Source organism: Bombina bombina, chromosome 4, assembly GCF_027579735.1.
Source record: "Bombina bombina isolate aBomBom1 chromosome 4, aBomBom1.pri, whole genome shotgun sequence".
NCBI lineage: Eukaryota > Metazoa > Chordata > Amphibia > Anura > Bombinatoridae > Bombina > Bombina bombina.
The window spans coordinates 971,512,366-971,533,517 of record NC_069502.1 but is presented as its reverse complement, the minus strand read 5'-3'; the positions used below and the strand labels follow the sequence as shown (position 1 = coordinate 971,533,517).

General features: G+C 39.9%; 1 protein-coding gene across 2 annotated transcripts in view; it reads left to right on the top strand.

Annotated features, from left to right (window-relative positions):
- RALGAPA2 (Ral GTPase activating protein catalytic subunit alpha 2) overlaps nt 1-21,152 on the top strand; it is a 1,332,894-nt gene that overhangs the window by 1,240,103 nt on the left and 71,639 nt on the right. For both annotated transcript variants that reach the window (XM_053712011.1, XM_053712010.1), the window contains one exon: nt 9,257-9,378. In XM_053712011.1, the coding sequence (XP_053567986.1) occupies nt 9,257-9,378 (122 nt within the window). The remainder of the gene's footprint in view (nt 1-9,256; nt 9,379-21,152) is intronic.

The following is a 21,152-nucleotide window of genomic DNA, read 5'->3' as shown; positions in this document are numbered from 1 at the left end:
GGGATTTTGTCCCAAAACTCTAATCTGTCAGATGGCACAGGATACAACTTTTTAAACCTTTTAGAAGGAGTAAAAGAATTACCCAGATTATTCCATTCCCTGGAAATTACTTCAGAAATAGCATCAGGGACGGGAAAAACTTCTGGAATAACTACAGGAGGTTTAAAAACCGTATTTAAACGTTTAGATTTAGTATCAAGAGGACCAGATTCCTCTATTTCTAATGCAATTAAAACTTCTTTAAGTAAAGAACGAATAAATTCCATTTTAAATAAATATGAAGATTTATCAGTGTCAATTTCTGAAACAGAATCCTCTGAACCAGAGAAATCATCATCAGAAACAGAATCAGAATGATGATGTTCATTTAAAAATTCATCTGATAAATGAGAAGTTTTAAAAGACTTTTTGCGTTTACTGGAAGGGGGAATAACAGACATAGCCTTCCTAATAGATTTAGAAACAAAATCTCTTATGTTAACAGGAACACCCTGAGTATTAGATGTTGATGGAACAGCAACAGGTAATGGAACATTACTAAAGGAAATATTATTTGCATTAGCAAGTTTATCATGACATTCATCACAAACAACAGCCGGAGGGACAGTTACCACATGTTTACAACAAATACACTTAACTTTGGTAGATCCAGCATCAGGCAGCGAATTTCCAGAAGTAGCTTCTGATCCAGGGTCAATCTGAGACATCTTGCAATATGTAATAGAAAAAACAACATATAAAGCAAAATTATCAAATTCCTTAAATGACAGTTTCAGGAATGGGAAAAAATGCCAAAGAACAAGCTTCTAGCAACCAGAAGCAAATAAACAATGAGACTTAAATAATGTGGAGACAATAATGACGTCCATATTTTTTAGCGCCAAAAAAGACACCCACATTATTTTGCGCCTAAATGCTTTGGCGCCAAAAATGACGCCACATCCGGTGACGCCATCTTTGGTGCAAAAAAATGACGCACATACAAACAACTTCCGGTGACAAGTATGATGCCGGAAATGACTAAAAAAAAAATTTTGCGCCAAAAATGACGCAATAAAATGAAGCATTTTCAGCCCACAGGAAAAAAGTCAAATTAAAGGTAAGAAAAAAATTTATTATTCAAATGCATTATCCCAAATAATGAAACTGACTGTCTGAAATAAGGAATATTGAACATCCTTAATCAAGGCAAATAAATGTTTAAACACATATATTTAGAACTTTATATAAAAGTGCCCAACCATAGCTTAGAGTGTCACAAAAATAAGACTTACTTACCCCAGGACACTCATCTACATGTAGTAGAAAGCCAAACCAGTACTGAAACGAGAATCAGTAGAGGTAATGGTGTATATAAGAGTATATCGTCGATCTGAAAAGGGAGGTAAGAGATGAATCTCTACGATTGATAACAGAGAACCTATGAAATAGACCCCGTAGAAGGAGATCATTGAATTCAAATAGGCAATACTCTCCACACATCCCTCTGACATTCACTGCACTCTGAGAGGAAAACCGGGCTCCAGCCTGCTGCGAAGCGCATATCAACATAGAATCTAGCACAAACTTACTTCACCACCTCCATAGGAGGCAAAGTTTGTAAAACTGATTTGTGGGTGTGGTGAGGGGTGTATTTATAGGCATTTTGAGGTTTGGGAAACTTTGCCCCTCCTGGTAGGAATGTATATCCCATACGTCACTAGCTCATGGACTCTTGCTAATTACATGAAAGAAATATAATTTCTCCTATTGGAAATATTATATTTATTCAGCCAAAAATTTTCTAATCTAGACTGTCAAGTTATCAAGTTTTATAAAAAAAAAAAACAACCCCTTTTATATACCTCTATTACACTTCTATACCGCACGTGCGGTAGAGAAGTATAGCCTGCCTTATAAATTTGCATAATTTTCCTATGTGACTGCAGCACAGCCCATAACTGAGCCTATACCTCTCTTAATCGCACAATATTTAGTGTGCGACTAGCGTTATTTGTATGGGCGGTCAGCAGATGGAGCACTTTTTTTTTGCTGGCTGTGATAATGGACTGCACAAGCCAGGCAGGAACAGGAAGCAAGCTCATTACACTGGTCTGCAGGTCGGGTCGTCCTGATGGCGTCTCATCAACAGAACAGGAGACAATTTGAGGAGATGGAGGGAAGATGTGCAGTATGTGTATATTATTCATTTGTTTATAGGAAGATATTGCAGTGACCAATTAAGCAATCAGGTATCTTATATGATGCGGACAAATGACTTTTCTGTGGGTGTTTTCTGACAAATGCTGGTTGTAAATATCTTCTCAAATGATGTTGCTACTAGTTTAGTTTCTGATAAGAGGAAGCCTCTGAGCTGCATATTTGTGATGTGTTTATCATTTCCAATCACGCGCAAAACGTAGTTAATTAGGTTCTGAACATTTTCAGTCAAAGTGTTTTTTTTCAGGTTGCATTGTAGCTGCTTAATAATCAGTAACAATCTGCATGTTATAGTCTTTATAAACAAATTGCTAGTAGTACCTATGATTGTTGGCAAAATGTGCAGCATTAATACAATTACTTAAAAACTTATAGTATTCAATATAATTACTTTCTGGGAGTTTTTTTTTTTTTTGGTTTTATTCTTGACTTTTTGTTCCATGACTCGCACATCATAACAATTTCATTGTGTTAAAGGGAGACTTGGAGAATGCTCTGTAAGTGCAATTGACATCATAGTATATGCCAGGGGAAAAGTGTGTCAACGCCACTTACCCTGGTATGCCTACTTCAATAGTTATAGAAGACCATACATCACTTCACAATTTTTTTTCTTGCTTTAAAGGGACAAGCTACCCTTGTGGGGCCCTTTTATATATATATATATATATATATATATATATATATATTTCTTTCATGTAATTAGCAAGAGTCCATGAGCTAGTGACGTATGGGATATACATTCCTACCAGGAGGGGCAAAGTTTCCCAAACCTCAAAATGCCTATAAATACACCCCTCACCACACCCACAATTCAGTTTTACAAACTTTGCCTCCGATGGAGGTGGTGAAGTAAGTTTGTGCTAGATTCTACGTTGATATGCGCTCCGCAGCAAGTTGGAGCCCGGTTTTCCTCTCAGCGTGCAGTGAATGTCAGAGGGATGTGAGGAGAGTATTGCCTATTTGAATGCAGTGATCTCCTTCTAAGGGGTCTATTTCATAGGTTCTCTGTTATCGGTCGTAGAGATTCATCTCTTACCTCCCTTTTCAGATCGACGATATACTCTTATATATACCATTACCTCTGCTGATTCTCGTTTCAGTACTGGTTTGGCTATCTGCTATATGTAGATGAGTGTCCTGGGGTAAGTAAGTCTTATTTTCTGTGACACTCCTAGCTATGGTTGGGCACTTTGTTTATAAAGTTCTAAATATATGTATTCAAACATTTATTTGCCTTGACTCAGAATGTTCAACTTTCCTTATTTTCAGACAGTCAGTTTCATATTTGGGATAATGCATTTTAATTTAACATTTTTCTTACCTTAAAATTTGACTTTTTCCCTGTGGGCTGTTAGGTTCGCGGGGGCTGAAAATGCTTCATTTTATTGCGTCATTCTTGGCGCGGACTTTTTTGGCGCAAAAATTCTATTTCCGTTTCCGGCGTCATACGTGTCGCCGGAAGTTGCGTCATTTTTTGACGTTATTTTGCGCCAAAAATGTCGGCGTTCCGGATGTGGCGTCATTTTTGGCGCCAAAAAGCATTTAGGCGCCAAATAATGTGGGCGTCTTATTTGGCGCGAAAAAATATGGGCGTCACTTTTGTCTCCACATTATTTAAGTCTCATTTTTTATTGCTTCTGGTTGCTAGAAGCTTGTTCTTTGGCATTTTTTCCCATTCCTGAAACTGTCATTTAAGGAATTTGATCAATTTTGCTTTATATATGTTGTTTTTTCTCTTACATATTGCAAGATGTCTCACGTTGCATCTGAGTCAGAAGATACTACAGGAAAATCGCTGTCAAGTGCTGAATCTACCAAAGCTAAGTGTATCTGCTGTAAACTTTTGGTAGCTATTCCTCCAGCTGTTGTTTGTATTGATTGTCATGACAAACTTGTTAAAGCAGATAATATTTCCTTTAGTAAAGTACCATTGCCTGTTGCAGTTCCTTCAACATCTAAGGTGCAGAATGTTCCTGATAATATAAGAGATTTTGTTTCTGAATCCATAAAGAAGGCTATGTCTGTTATTTCTCCTTCTAGTAAACATAAAAAATCTTTTAAAACTTCTCTCCCTACAGATGAATTTTTAACTGAACATCATCATTCTGATCCTGATGATTCCTCTGGTTCAGAGGATTCTGTCTCAGAGGTTGATGCTGATAAATCTTCATATTTATTTAAAATGGAATTTATTCGTTCTTTACTTAAAGAAGTACTAATTGCTTTAGAAATAGAGGATTCTGGTCCTCTTGATACTAATTCTAAACGTTTAGATAAGGTATTTAAAGCTCCTGTGGTTATTCCAGAAGTTTTTCCTGTTCCTAATGCTATTTCTGCAGTAATTTCCAAAGAATGGGATAATTTGGGTAATTCATTTACTCCTTCTAAACGTTTTAAGCAATTATATCCTGTGCCGTCTGACAGATTAGAATTTTGGGACAAGATCCCTAAAGTTGATGGGGCTATTTCTACCCTTGCTAAACGTACTACTATTCCTACGTCAGATGGTACTTCGTTTAAGGATCCTCTAGATAGGAAAATTGAGTCCTTTCTAAGAAAAGCTTATCTGTGTTCAGGTAATCTTCTTAGACCTGCTATATCTTTGGCTGATGTTGCTGCAGCTTCAACTTTTTGGTTGGAAACTTTAGCGCAACAAGTAACACATCGTGATTCTCATGATATTATTATTCTTCTTCAGCATGCTAATAATTTTATTTGTGATGCCATTTTTGATATTATCAGAGTTGATGTCAGGTTTATGTCTCTAGCTATTTTAGCTAGAAGAGCTTTATGGCTTAAAACTTGGAATGCTGATATGGCTTCTAAATCAACTTTACTTTCCATTTCTTTCCAGGGTAACAAATTATTTGGTTCTCAGTTGGATTCCATTATTTCAACTGTTACTGGTGGGAAAGGAACTTTTTTACCACAGGATAAAAAATCTAAAGGTCAAAACAGGGCTAATAATCGTTTTCGTTCCTTTCGTTTCAACAAAGAACAAAAGCCTGATCCTTCATCCTCAGGAGCAGTTTCAGTTTGGAGACCATCTCCAGTCTGGAATAAATCCAAGCCAGCTAGAAAGGCAAAGCCTGCTTCTAAGTCCACATGAAGGTGCGGCCCTCATTCCAGCTCAGCTGGTAGGGGGCAGGTTACGTTTTTTCAAGGAAATTTGGATCAATTCTGTTCACAATCTTTGGATTCAGAGCATTGTTTCAGAAGGGTACAGAATTGGTTTCAAGTTGAGACCTCCTGCAAAGAGATTTTTTCTTTCCCGTGTCCCAGTAAATCCAGTAAAAGCTCAAGCATTTCTGAAATGTGTTTCAGATCTAGAGTTGACTGGAGTAATTATGCCAGTTCCAGTTCCGGAACAGGGTATGGGGTTTTATTCAAATCTCTTCATTGTACCAAAGAAGGAGAATTCTTTCAGACCAGTTCTGGATCTAAAAATATTGAATCGTTATGTAAGGATACCAACGTTCAAGATGGTAACTGTAAGGACTATCTTACCTTTTGTTCAGCAAGGGAATTATATGTCCACGATAGATTTACAGGATGCATATCTGCATATTCCGATTCATCCAGATCATTATCAGTTCCTGAGATTCTCGTTTCTGGACAAGCATTACCAATTTGTGGCTCTGCCGTTTGGCCTAGCTACAGCTCCAAGAATTTTTACAAAGGTTCTCGGTGCCCTGCTGTCTGTAATCAGAGAACAGGGTATTGTGGTATTTCCTTATTTGGACGATATCTTGGTACTTGCTCAGTCTTTACATTTAGCAGAATCTCATACGAATCGACTTGTGTTGTTTCTTCAAGATCATGGTTGGAGGATCAATTTACCAAAAAGTTCTTTGATTCCTCAGACAAGGGTAACCTTTCTGGGTTTCCAGATGGATTCAGTGTCCATGACTCTGTCTTTAACAGACAAGAGACGTCTAAAGTTGATTACAGCTTGTCGAAACCTTCAGTCACAATCATTCCCTTCGGTAGCCTTATGCATGGAAATTCTAGGTCTTATGACTGCTGCATCGGACGCGATCCCCTTTGCTCGTTTTCACATGCGACCTCTTCAGCTCTGTATGCTGAAGCAATGGTGCAAGGATTACACGAAGATATCTCAATTAATATCTTTAAAACCGATTGTTCGACACTCTCTAACATGGTGGACAGATCACCATCGTTTAATTCAGGGGGCTTCTTTTGTGCTTCCGACCTGGACTGTAATTTCAACAGATGCAAGTCTCACAGGTTGGGGAGCTGTGTGGGGATCTCTGACGGCACAAGGAGTTTGGGAATCTCAGGAGGTGAGATTACCGATCAATATTTTGGAACTCCGTGCAATTTTCAGAGCTCTTCAGTTTTGGCCTCTTCTGAAGAGAGAATCGTTCATTTGTTTTCAGACAGACAATGTCACAACTGTGGCATACATCAATCATCAAGGAGGGACTCACAGTCCTCTGGCTATGAAAGAAGTATCTCGAATTTTGGTTTGGGCGGAATCCAGCTCCTGTCTAATCTCTGCGGTTCATATCCCAGGTGTAGACAATTGGGAAGCGGATTATCTCAGTCGCCAAACGTTGCATCCGGGCGAATGGTCTCTTCACCCAGAGGTATTTCTTCAGATTGTTCAAATGTGGGAACTTCCAGAAATAGATCTGATGGCGTCCCATCTAAACAAGAAACTTCCCAGGTATCTGTCCAGATCCCGGGATCCTCAGGCGGAGGCAGTGGATGCATTATCACTTCCTTGGAAGTATCATCCTGCCTATATCTTTCCGCCTCTAGTTCTTCTTCCAAGAGTAATCTCCAAGATTCTGAAGGAATGCTCGTTTGTTCTGCTGGTAGCTCCGGCATGGCCTCACAGGTTTTGGTATGCGGATCTTGTCCGGATGGCCTCTTGCCAACCGTGGACTCTTCCGTTAAGACCAGACCTTCTGTCACAAGGCCCTTTTTTCCATCAGGATCTGAAATCCTTAAATTTAAAGGTATGGAGATTGAACGCTTGATTCTTGGTCAAAGAGGTTTCTCTGACTCTGTGATTAATACTATGTTACAGGCTCGTAAATCTGTATCTCGAGAGATATATTATAGAGTCTGGAAGACTTATATTTCTTGGTGTCTTTCTCATCATTTTTCCTGGCATTCTTTTAGAATACCGAGAATTTTACAGTTCCTTCAGGATGGTTTAGATAAGGGTTTGTCCGCAAGTTCTTTGAAAGGACAAATCTCTGCTCTTTCTGTTCTTTTTCACAGAAAGATTGCTATTCTTCCTGATATTCATTGTTTTGTACAAGCGTTGGTTCGTATAAAACCTGTCATTAAGTCAATTTCTCCTCCTTGGAGTTTGAATTTGGTTCTGGGAGCTCTTCAAGCTCCTCCGTTTGAACCTATGCATTCATTGGACATTAAATTACTTTCTTGGAAAGTTTTGTTCCTTTTGGCCATCTCTTCTGCCAGAAGAGTTTCTGAATTATCTGCTCTTTCTTGTGAGTCTCCTTTTCTGATTTTTCATCAGGATAAGGCGGTGTTGCGAACTTCTTTTGAATTTTTACCTAAAGTTGTGAATTCCAACAACATTAGTAGAGAAATTGTGGTTCCTTCATTATGTCCTAATCCTAAGAATTCTAAGGAGAAATCGTTGCATTCTTTGGATGTTGTTAGAGCTTTGAAATATTATGTTGAAGCTACGAAATCTTTTCGTAAGACTTCTAGTCTATTTGTTATCTTTTCCGGTTCTAGAAAAGGCCAGAAAGCTTCTGCCATTTCTTTGGCATCTTGGTTGAAATCTTTAATTCATCTTGCCTATGTTGAGTCGGGTAAAACTCCGCCTCAGAGAATTACAGCTCATTCTACTAGGTCAGTTTCTACTTCCTGGGCGTTTAGGAATGAAGCTTCGGTTGACCAGATCTGCAAAGCAGCAACTTGGTCCTCTTTGCATACTTTTACTAAATTCTACCATTTTGATGTATTTTCTTCTTCTGAAGCAGTTTTTGGTAGAAAAGTACTTCAGGCAGCGGTTTCAGTTTGAATCTTCTGCTTATGTTTTTCGTTAAACTTTATTTTGGGTGTGGATTATTTTCAGCAGGAATTGGCTGTCTTTATTTTATCCCTCCCTCTCTAGTGACTCTTGTGTGGAAAGATCCACATCTTGGGTAGTCATTATCCCATACGTCACTAGCTCATGGACTCTTGCTAATTACATGAAAGAAAACATAATTTATGTAAGAACTTACCTGATAAATTCATTTCTTTCATATTAGCAAGAGTCCATGAGGCCCGCCCTTTTTTTGTGGTGGTTATGATTTTGTATAAAGCACAATTATTCCAATTCCTTATTTTATATGCTTTCGCACTTTTTTATCACCCCACTTCTTGGCTATTCGTTAAACTGAATTGTGGGTGTGGTGAGGGGTGTATTTATAGGCATTTTGAGGTTTGGGAAACTTTGCCCCTCCTGGTAGGAATGTATATCCCATACGTCACTAGCTCATGGACTCTTGCTAATATGAAAGAAATGAATTTATCAGGTAAGTTCTTACATAAATTATGTTATATATATATATATATGAGAGCAATCTGAGGGGCATGGCTTTATTTCAAGGGGTGTGGACAGGGGCGGGGCCAAGTGCACCTCCATCTTCATAATTCACCAGCCGCCACTGATAAGAATAAATAGTTATTTTACCATAATAGCGGATTACATGTTAGTTCTGAAAACGACTTCTGATCCATATTTCAGAAATTATTTCAAATATCTGATTTTTCTTTTGGGAGAACAGATGTAGACAAGAAATTGTTTCTTCTCAATGGCATGTTACCATACATAGGCGGTACTATTAAGAAAACCAAGTCCTTATTTTGTGATGAGGCATTGCATGCAGATAGAGCTTGCAAAATGTTTGTTCATTCAGTTAGTTTAGGTTAGAACCTAAACAGAATTTAGAGAAAAAAAAGTTTGTTTTAAAAAAAAACAAAAAAAACAATGTCTGTCATATTCTACTTTACTGTTTTTGTTCTCCATACATTTGATTTCTCCTTAACATGGCCACCACAGTTATGAGGAAAGAGCTCTGTATCTTGAAGCAATAATCCAGAATCACAGGGAAGTGATGACATTTGAAGACTTTGCAGCTCAAGTCTTTTCGCCATCTCCCATCTACTCTGTTGGAGGACTTGGTGAGTATTCATGCAAATCCTTGTTCGTACAGTCTGTGGTCTAAAACCTTACTTTACACCATAACCATACATTATCCACATACAAATGACCCATAGGGAGACGGGTTGTCTGTATTTAGAGAGAAAAATAATCCATGTAGGGGTATTTTCTTTATATTTTATCTTAAAAGTACTTAAGGTTTCTAATGAATTGTAATATGATGTACTGAAAAAAAAAAATCCACATCTGCGTAATCTGAAGTTGTTTGCTAAATGTACATTTATCTGCTGTGTGTATAGATTTAGTATGTCCTGATATGTTTATCCTGACTGTATTTTGCATTTTTTCCATTAGGTATGATTTTAAGGATGTTCCTTAATTACATTAATGGAACATCTACTCTTCATTAGAATGGGGTCTTCTGCTAGTGGGCCCTCTTAGAAATACCAATTATACTGCTGAATCATTGAATCAGTTGAGCAGTCTGTTTGTTGTAAAGCATTTTCATGTTTCAATTTATTTTATTTTTTTCCATCTGCCACCATACATACTGTTTGGAGGAAATAGATTTTAATACAATTAGATAGTAATAGTACAGTACACTGATAAACAATAACATGTTCCCTTTTTGGCATCCAATCAGTATGTAACCTTATTTATAAAGTACAGGTTTATCCACCTTATGGTTTACAAACCAGGACCACTTAGTTCAACATGGGATAAAGAAGTAGGGCCAAACAGACTCATGGGCCAACTGAACTCCTCTTTTGTGGCTCCACCACTGCTCATTCCTAATGCAGATGCCATGTCATGCAACAGCCACACTTATTGACTTCTAGATATCATTAAAGGGACAGGGTACACCAATTTTCATATAACTGCATGTAATAGACACAGATACTGAGCTAAAAATCCAGTATATAACCTTTTAAAAACGTACTTAGAAGCTCCCAGTTTAGCACTGTTGATGAGGTAAGTCTGGAACACCCAGTGAAAGGGACTGGGAAAACAATAAGAGCAGACACTCCCCTCCTTCTATGCATAAACAGGAGCCTGCAGGAGTCTGTAAAAGCGTGTATTCATCTGACACTTTGGGGCTTGGTTAGGAGTTTGCGAATCATCACAATGTTATTAAAAAAATAAGCAAAACTATACATTGTTACAAATACACTCCTAGATGAACTATATAAATGGATCATCTACAAAACATTTATGCAAAGAAAAATCTAGTGTACATTGTTCCTTTAAATAGGTTGCTGAGGCATGCACCTGCTCTAGTGTCTGTTGGCATCTAGCTGGCTTTAATTGAGGTACTGGGGTGTACATTTGATTTAAGATTTAATGTTGGCATGTAGCTGACATTAGAGGGGTTATTGGGAATGTATCTCATCTGAGGCCTGATGTGGGTATTTGATAGAGGCAGAAATTATATTTATTTTATGTAATTGGCAAGAGTCCATGAGCTAGTGACGTATGGAATATACAATCCTACCAGGAGGGGCAAAGTTTCCCAAACCTCAAAATGCCTATAAATACACCCCTCCCCACACCCACAATTTAGTTTTACAAACTTTGCCTCCTATGGAGGTGGTGAAGTAAGTTTGTGCTAAGATTTCTACGTTGACATGCGCTTCTCAGCATTTTGAAGCCTGATTCCTCTCAGAGTACAGTGAATGTCAGAGGGACGTAGAGAGTATCACCTATTGTATTCAATGATTTTCCTAACGGGGGTCTTTTTCATAGGTTCTCTGTTATTGGTCGTAGAGATTCATCTCCTACCTCCCTTTTCAGATCGACGATATACTCTCATATACCATTAACTCTACTGATAACTGTTTCAGTACAGGTTTGGCTAATCTGCTATATGTGGATGGGTGTCTTTTGGTAAGTATGTTTTTATTACTTAAGACACCTCGGCTATGGTTTGGCACTTTATGCATGTATATAAAGTTCTAAATATATGTATTGTACTTATATTTGCCATGAGTCAGGTTCATGTATTTCCTTTTGCAGATTGTCAGTTTCATATTTGGAGAAAGTTAATATTAAGAAATATTTTTCTTACCTGGAGTTTAGTCTTTTTTTTTCTTTCTTTTTTTCAATTGACTACTTTGTTTCAAATTGTGGGCTGACTTAGGCTCGCAGGTGCGCCAAATACTACACTTTATTGCGTCATTCTTGGTGCGAGAATTTTGGCGCGAAAGGCACGTCTGTTGACGCAAGTTCGTCATTTACGGCGTCGTAATTAACGCAGAGGCTCACACAGGGTTGCGTTGTTAATGACGCAAGTGTGTCATTTCCGGACATGGTTGGCGCCCAAAAAATTTCAGTTACGTTGTGCGTCATACTTGGCGCCAAACTTTTTTCATTATTTATTTCCCCATTGCTTTTTGCCTCTTGCCTTTTTCTATCTCCGAGGGCTATATAATGTAATTTGTATTAGTTGATAAACTTTTACATGCAGATAGTGTGTCCATCAGTAATAGTACATTGCCGGTTGCAGTACCTTCAACCTCTAATGTACATGATATACCTATGAATTTTAAAGAATTTGTTACTGATTATATTCAGAAGGCTTTGTCTGCATTTCCACCTTCTAATAAGCGTAAGAGGTCTTTTAAAACTTCTCATAAAGTTGATGAAATTTCAAATGACCAACATCATAATGAATTGTCCACCTCTGATGAGGATCTATCTGATTCAGAAGATCCTACCTCAGATACTGACACTGACAAATCTATTTATTTAAAATGGAGTATATGCGTTCTTTGTTAAAAGAAGTGTTAATTACTTTGGCTATTGAGGAAACTAGTCCTCTTGATATTAAAACCAGTAAACGTTTAAATTCTGTTTTTAAACCTCCTGTGGTTACTCCAGAGGTTTTTCCTATTCCTGATGCTATTTCTGATATGATTTCTAAGGAATGGAATAAGCCGGGTACTCCTTTTAATCCTTCTGCAAGGTTTAAAAAATTGTATCCTTTACCAGCAATTTCAATAGAATTTTGGGAAAAGATCCCCAAAGTTGATGGGGCTATTTCTACTCTTGCTAAATTAACCACTATTCCTATGAAAGATAGTACTTCCTTTAAAGATCCTTTAGATAGGAAGCTTGAATCTTAAAAATAGCTTGAAAACCTATATATATTCAGGTCATCTTCTTAGGCCTGCAATTTCTTTGGCTTATGTTGCAGCTGCTTCAACTTTTTCATCTAAGTCTAGATTACTATCTCTTTCTTTCCAAGGTAATAATTTATTTGGTTCTCAGTTGGATTCTATTATTTCAACTGTTACTGGGGGGGAAGGGAGTTTTTTTGCCTCAGGATAAAAAACCTAAGGGTAAATCTAAGGCTTCTAATCGTTTTCGTTCAAAATTAGGAACACAAATCTAATCTTTCCCCTAAGGAATCTGTTTCCAATTGGAAGCCTTCCTCAAATTAGAATAAATCCAAGCCTTTTAAGAAACCAAAGTCAGCCCCTAAGTCCGCATGAAGGTGCGGCCCTCATTCCAGCTCAGCTGGTAGGGGGCAGATTAAGGTTTTTCAAGGATGTTTGGGCAAATTCTGTGCAAAATCAATGGATTAAGAGCATTGTCTCTCAGGGGTACCGAATAGGATTCAGAGTAAGACCTCCTGTGAGAAGATTTTTTCTCTCACGCATCCCAGTAAAAGCCCAGGCTTTTCTGAAGTGTGTTTCAGATCTGGAGGTTTCAGGGGTAATCATGCCGGTTCCTTTTCAGGAACAAGGTCTTGGGTTTTATTAAAATCTATTCATTGTCCCAAAGAAAGAAAATTCATTCAGACCAGTTCTGGATCTGAAAATTTTGAATCATTATGTAAGAGTACCAACTTTCAAGATGGTGACTATAAGGACTATTCTGCCTTTTGTTCAGCAAGGACATTATATGTCTACAATAGACTTGCAGGATGCTTACCTTCATATTCCGATTCATCCAGAACATTATCAGTTCCTGAGATTCTCTTTTATAGACAAGCATTACCAATTTGTTGCTCTTCCATTTGGCCTAGCAACAGCTCCAAGAATCTTTTCAAAGGTTCTAGGTGCCTTACTCTCTGTAATCAGAGAACAGGGTATTGCAGTGTTTCCTTATTTGGACGATATCTTGGTACTAGCTCAGTCTTTACGTTCTGCAGAATCTCACACAAATCAACTAGTGTTGTTTCTTCGAAAACATGGTTGGAGGATCAATTTACCAAAAAGTTTCTTGATTCCTCAGACAAGGGTCACCTTTTTAGGTTTCCAGATAGATTCATTGTCCATGACTTTGTCTCTAACAGACAAGAGACGTTTGAAATTGGTTGCAGCATGTCGGCACCTTCAGTCTCAGTCATTCCCTTCAGTGGCTATGTGCATGAAAGTTTTAGGCCTCATGACTGCAGCATCGGACGCGATTCCTTTTGCTCGTTTTCACATGAGACCTCTCCAGCTTTGAATGCTGAATCAGTGGTGCCGGGATTATACAAAGATATCACAATTAATATCCTTAAATCCCAATGTTCGACACTCTCTGACGTGGTGGTTAAATCACCAGCGTTTAATTCAAGGGGCCTCTTTTGTTCGGCCAACCTGGACTGTGATCACAATAGATGCGAGTCTTTCAGGTTGGGGAGCTGTCTGGAGATCTCTGACAGCACAAGGGGTTTGAAAATCTAGAGGCGAGATTACCAATCAATATTTTAGAACTCTGTGCAGTTCTCAGAGCTCTTCAGTTTTGGCCTTTGTTGAAGAGAGAACCGTTCATTTGTTTTCAGACAGACAATATCACAATGGTGGCATATGTCAATCATCAGGGTGGGACTCACAGTCTCCAAGCTATGAAAGAAGTATCTCGGATACTTGTTTGGGTGGAATCCAGCTCCTGTCTAATTTCTGCGGTTCATATCCCAGGTTTAGACAATTGGGAGGCGGATTATCTCAGCCGTCAGACTTTACATCCAGGGGAGTGGTCTCTCCATCCAGATGTGTTTTCTCAGATTGTTCAGATGTGGGGTCTTCCAGAAATAGATCTGATGGCTTCTCATCTAAACAAGAAACTTCCCAGATACCTGTCCAGGTCCAGGGATTCTCAGGCGGGAGCAGTGGATGCTCTGACACTTCCTTGGTGTTATTAACCTGCTTATATCTTCCCGCCAAGTGATCTCCAAAATAATCATGGAACAATCATTTGTGTTGCTGGTGGCTCCAGCATGGCCTCACCCGTTTTGGTATGCGGATCTTGTTCGGATGTCCAGTTGCCAACCTTGGCCACTTCCGTTAAGGCCAGACCTACTGTCTCAAGGTCCGTTTTTCCATCAGGATCTCAAATCATTAACTTTGAAGGTATGGAAATTGAACGCTTAGTACAGGGGTGTCCAAACTTTGCTCTCCAGAGGTTTTGGAACTACATTTCCCATGATGCTCAGCTAGATAAAATGCTGGCTGAGCATCATCGGAAATGTAGTTCCAAAACCTCTGGAGAGCAAAGTTTGGACACCCCTGGCTTAGTACGAAGTCATAGAGGTTTCTCTGACTCAGTAATTAATACTATGTTACAAGCTTGTAAATCTGTCTCTAGGAAGATTTCTTATAGAGTTTGGAAGACTTACATTTCATGGTGTTCTTCTCATAAATTCTCTTGGCAATCTTTTAGAATTCCTAGATTTTTACAGTTTCTCAGGGATGGTTTGGATAGGGGTTTGTCTGCAAGTTCCTTGAAGGGACAAATCTTTGCTCTTTCTGTTGTTTTTCACAGAAAGATTTTTAATCTTCCTGATATTCGCTGTTTTATACAGGCTTTAGTTCGTATTAAGCCTGTAATTAATTCAGTCTCTCCTCCTTGGAGTCTTAATTTGGTTTTGAGGGCGTTACAGGATCCTTCATTTGAGCCTATGCACTCTTTGGACATTAAACTGCTTTCTTGGAAAGTGTTGTTCCTTTTGGCTATCTCTTCTGCTAGAAGAGTTTCTGAGCTTTCTGCTCTTTCTTGCGAGTCTCCTTTTCTGATTTTTCATCAGGATAAGGCGGTTTTGCGGACTTCATTTAAGTTTTTACCTAAGGTTGTGAATTCAGACAACATTAGTAGAGAGATTGTTGTCCCTTCCTTGTGTCCTAATCCTAAGAATTCTTTGGAAAGATCCTTACATTCTTTGGATGTGGTAAGGGCTTTGAAATATTATGTTGAAGCTACTAAAGATTTCAGGAAGACTTCTACTCTATTTGTTATATTTTCTGGTCCTAGGAAAGGTCAGAAGGCCTCTTGCTATTTCCTTGGCTTCTTGGTTAAAACTTTTGATTCTTCAGCTTATTTAGAGTCGGGTCAGGCCCCGTCTCAGAGAATTACATTTCATTCTACTAGATCAGTCTCCACTTAGTGGGCTTTAAAGAATGAAGCTTCAGTTGATCAGATTTGCAAAGCAGCGACTTGGTCCTCTTTGCATACATTTACTAAATTTTACCGTTTTGATGTTATTTGCTTCTTCAGAAGCAGTTTTTGGTAGAAAAGTTATTCAGGCAGCTGTTTCAGTTTGATTCTTCTGCTGATGTTTTACGTTTTTCTTTTCTTCATAAGAATAACTTATATTTTGGGTTGTGGATTAATTTTTCATCATATGGCTGTTGTTTATTTTTATCCCTCCCTCTCTAGTGACTCTTGCGTGGAGTTCCACATCTTGGATATTGATATCCCATACTTCACTAGCTCATAGTCTCCTGCCAATTACATGAAAGAAAACATAATTTATGTAAGAACTTACCTGATAAATTAATTTCTTTCATATTGGCAAGAGTCCATGAGGCCCACCCTTTTTTATGGTGGTTATGATTTTTTTGTATAAAGCACAATTATTTCCAAATTCCTTTGTTGATGCTTTTTACTCCTTTCTTTATCACCCCACTACTTGGCTATTCGTTAAACTGAATTGTGGGTGTGGTGAGGGGTGTATTTATAGGCATTTTGAGGTTTGGGAAACTTTGCCCCTCCTGGTAGGATTGTATATCCCATACGTCACTAGCTCATGGACTCTTGCCAATATGAAAGAAATTAATTTATCAGGTAAGTTCTTACATAAATTATGTTATTATTTATAAAGCACCCCTGTATTCAGTAGTAGTGAGTACATAATCAGTTAAGTATATATAATATTACACTTTTAGTGTTACAATTCAGATAATAGACTTGGCAGTACAAATGAATAATGAAGGGAAAGAAAGGCCATACTCCCTAGATCTTATAATCAAGAGGTTTAGGTAGCAATAAGACATAGTGTATAAGCTGCTTTTCTGAGTTTAACAAACAATTTGTTAATTCAGAAAGAGTGAAAAGAGGCACAGTTAAGTTTTTTTGTTTGTTTTTTTTTCAAATAGTTTTTATTGATTTTTAAGAATATATAACAGTAAATGGGGACTCGCAGGTCCCCTGCAAATTTCAGTGCATAACATGAAGAAAGTATCATGGAAAAATTACAACTGAGACATTCAAGTTTCAAAGATAGAGTCAATACATTTCCAAACAGCTGTTAAAGAAGGGTAAGAGGGTGGGGGAAGGGTTCATCTGTAAGGATGGGAGAGGGAAATACTGCCGGGGATCGCCTGAGGCGTACGTAACGAGGATTCTTAAACTCTAACCTGGGGAAGCCATGTGGAGTCATGTGTGTCTGTCCAGTCAGTCCAAATCATGTCAAAAAGGTCACTTCTGTCCAAACTATAGAATATGTCCTTTTCCATAGCATGTAAGTAAGCCATTGTTTTGAGAATATCAGGCCAACGAGGGGGGGATGTTTTTTTCCAGTACCTGGCAATATTGGTTTTAACCGATGACAGGAGATAAACGCAGAGAATCTGCTGATGTCTAGGAAGGGCCTGTAGGTTTAGGTGTAGGAGTGCAGTGGCAGGGTTTTTTGGTAGCTGGATCCCAAAGGCAGACAGGGTACGGAAACAGGTGTTCCACAGGGGAGTCAACTTAGGACATTCCCACCATATGTGAAGCATATTTCCGTGGGAGCCACATTCCCTCCAGCATTGCGGAGTAGATGTCGGGAACATCTTAGATAGCCGCGCGGGGACCAGATACCATTGGGAAATAACTTTATAATAGGTTTCGAACATTGTCACACAATGCAATGATTTTTTGGTTAAGGTGAGGGACCCCTGCCAGGCATCCGCCGAGATTCGAGAGTGAAGAATAGTGTCCCACTTGCGTAGGTGCGGGGCCAAGTCTGGGGGCACAGTACCGTCCAGCAGGCTATAATGTCTCGAAAGAGGTTTGTGGAGTCTACGTCCTCCTTTCCATACAGACTCCCATGGGGTGAGCTGACGTGGAGCAGAGGGAAAAAAGCCCCAGCTAGAGAGGAAACTCTTGATCCTGGTGAACTCGAATAGGAGGTAGGGTGGGATGTCTTCGCCTGGTCTGTCCTTAGACAGCGAGAGATATCCATCGACATTAGTCTCTGACCAAAAGTCTGAAACTTGTTTTACACCCAACCTAGCCCACGTATTGGGGTGTGTTTCTGCTAGACCTGTAAAGAGGCCTGGGATGGAGGTGATCGGGGAGGGGTGTGGCGCAATTAGTTTACGGTGCCGGATCTTATCCCAGATTGCCAGGCATTCCAAAACTACAGAGTTATGTATCTTTAGGGTTCTGCGGCTATGGACCGGAGTCCAGATTAGATCTTTTAGGCATATATCAAACGGTAATGAGGCTTGTTCAATGTCTCTCCACCTGTCTTGTGAGTGGAGCACTCCCCACTGGGAGATGTGCGTAAGCATAGCTTCCCTGGACAGGGAACTGCAGGATTTTGTGAGCTATTCTAGGAGTTTTGTTTTGCCAAATAAATTTTGTACACTCACTTTGAAACTGTAGCAAAAGGTGAGTGGGTATTCTGATTGGAAGGCATCTAAATATATAGGTGAGCCGAGGGAGGAACGACATCTTAAGGGACGCTATACGGACCATCCAAGAGATGTTCTTATGATCCCAAACATGTTTTAACGCTCTTAGGTCCGCTAAGAGGGGTAAATAGTTGTCCTTAACCATCTGTTTCAAATCATTAGAGATTTGAACTCCAAGGTGAGTAATCCCTTTGCTAGACCACTTGAAGTCAAATTGTCTTTGGAGGGCTGTGACATAGTTTTGGGGAAACCCCCACAAGTAAATTTCCGTTTTGGGGGTATTTAGCTTGTAGAAGGAAAGGGAGCCAAAGTCCTCAAGGATCTTCAACAGTCTAGGGATTGTACGAAGCGGATCTGCAGAAAACACCGTCACATCATCTGCAAACAATGCGATGTTGTGTTTGGAGCCAGAAAGTGTAATTCCTACAATGTCCCTGTCAGTGCGTATTGTTTCCGCTAGAGGCTCGATTGCCAGCGCAAACAGGAGCGGAGAAAGTGGGCAACCCTGCCTTGTGCCATTAAAAATGGGGAATGAAGACGAATGGAACCCTACCCCCCTGACCGTTGCCGTGGGGTTGGAGTATAAAGCTTGGATCGCGAGGCGTATGTCAGAGGGAAATTTGAAGGCGACAAGAGTCTCCCACAGGTAACTCCATCTGACCCTGTCAAAAGCCTTCTCGGCATCCAGAGAGATAACCGAGAAAGGCTTGTTCATTCTTGTCGATTCGCAAGCAATATTGATAAGGCGCCTAGTGTTATCCGGGCCCTCACGATTATGTACAAATCCTACTTGATCTGGGTTGACTAGGGTAGGCAGAAGTTTGCATATTCGATTAGCGAGAAGTTTGGAATAGATTTTTATATCAACGTTTATAAGCGAGATGGGCCTATAGTTGGGGCAGTAGGAGGGGTCCTTGTTTGGTTTGGGAATCATAATAATTTCAGCCTCCAAGAATTCTCAATTGAAACTTCCCTCTTGCCTGGCAGTATTAAAAAACCTAAGGAGCAGTGGTATTAGTTCTCGACTATAAGTTTTGTAGAACTGTGCGGGGAACCCATCTGGGCCGGGGGCCTTAAGAGATTTGAGGCGCTGGATGACCTGCTTAATTTCCAGCTGTGTAAATGGGTTGGACAGAGACTCTTGTTGTTCCGTAGTTAAGGACGGTAAATTTAGGGACTCTAGAAATGTTTTAATCTGTTGTGTGGAGGCAGGGGCTTTAACTTCAGTGCCCTCAAGGTTGTAGAGTTTAGAATAGTAGTCTGAGAAGCAGTCCCCTATCTGTGAGGGAAGTTTATGGGTCTTGTTGTTGTGAAAAATTTGGTGTATGCGAGAAGAGCTATTCCGCTGACGCAATTTGTGTGCTAACAAAGTGTCGGCCCTATTGCCTTTATAATAAAATAACTGCTTAAGTTTTGTGAGGTTTTCTTGGGTGTGCCGCAACTCTAGGTGATTAATATGCGCACGTACGGCTGAGATCTGAGAGGTCAGTACTTCAGAGACGTTAGCTCTGTTGGAGGATTCAAGCAGCCGAAGTTTGCAGTGGGCTTGGGCTAAGGAAAGTCCAGCCAGTTTCCTAAGGCGAGCTTGCTTGCGGATGATATAGCCTCTGGATACCGCTTTAATAGCTCCCCAGAGTGTATCATCAGTTGTCTGACCATTATCGTTAAGTTGAATAAGTTCTATAAGATCTCTTCGTAGCTCTTCCCTGAAGGGGATGTCTGCTAGAATGTTGCGCGGAAGGGACCACCTGCTTTTATGAAGACAAGGGTCACTGGTGTGTAGGTCCACCAGTACTGGGTCGTGATCTGACCATGAGCAGAGGGGGATACTAGATTGGAGTACTGAGTCCAGGGTCGTTGCCGAGCGGAAAATATGGTCTAACCTAGAATAGGTTCTGTGTGCCTGGGAGAAGTGGGTGAAATCCCTGTCTGTAGCGTGTAATGAGCGCCAGATGTCATAATATCCAAATTCAGACATAATTGATTTAAAGCGTGTGGAGAGGAGAGTTAGTTGGGAGGTGGTCTTGGTTGGGGATAACATCTTGCGGTCTAGTTTAGTGTCCCAGATCATGTTGTAGTCCCCCGCTATTATGACCCTGCCCTGTTTGTGTAGGTCGATTAATCTCAGAATTTTTCTGAGGCAAGCAGGTTGTTGGGTATTGGGAAGGTATACTGAAACTAGGGTGTGTGTGGCGTGATCAAGTTTGCAGACTACTATAGTGTATCTAGCCTGGGGGTCCCTTATTACCTCAATTTCCTCGTAAGCTACCCTCCTGTGAATCAGGACCGCAGTCCCTCGTGCTTTTTTTGTAAATGAAGAGCATTCTATGGTCGTATATGAGCGAGAGTGGAATCTATGGGGAGAGTCTAACATCCAGTGCGTTTCTTGCAGAAACACAACATCGGGGTTGTGGTGGTTAAGCATGCGAGTGAGTAGGCTCCTTTTAAAGGGAGAGTTTAAGCCCCTGGAATTATGTGTGCATATTCGTAATCGGGACATGGTCCACTACTAGCCCAGGGGAGTGGGTGGGCAGTAGGGAGATCTGGGAGACTTAGGTTAAGGTCTTGGAATGAGGTATGTAGGGGATGGGAGGGGAAGGGGTTAGTCAGAGTGTAAGGCGGAAATGTACTGACAACACAGGTGGAAATAGTCCACCTAGGTGGAACCCTGGTGTGGGTTAACCTATAGGGGGGGGAGCTAAGGGCAAATGTATGAGAGGAGCTGGAAGGTCCAGCCCCACTCCACTATCTGAGTGACTAGACAATGAAATAGTAAACTAAGGTGCAAGAAAATGTAAACCTGTGGGCCCCATAGTAGGCGTGACCAAAACATAATGAGCTAAAATGAGCACAGGAACCTGATAGGAAGCAGTGGATACAATAAGCAATCTGCACATACATGCCAACAT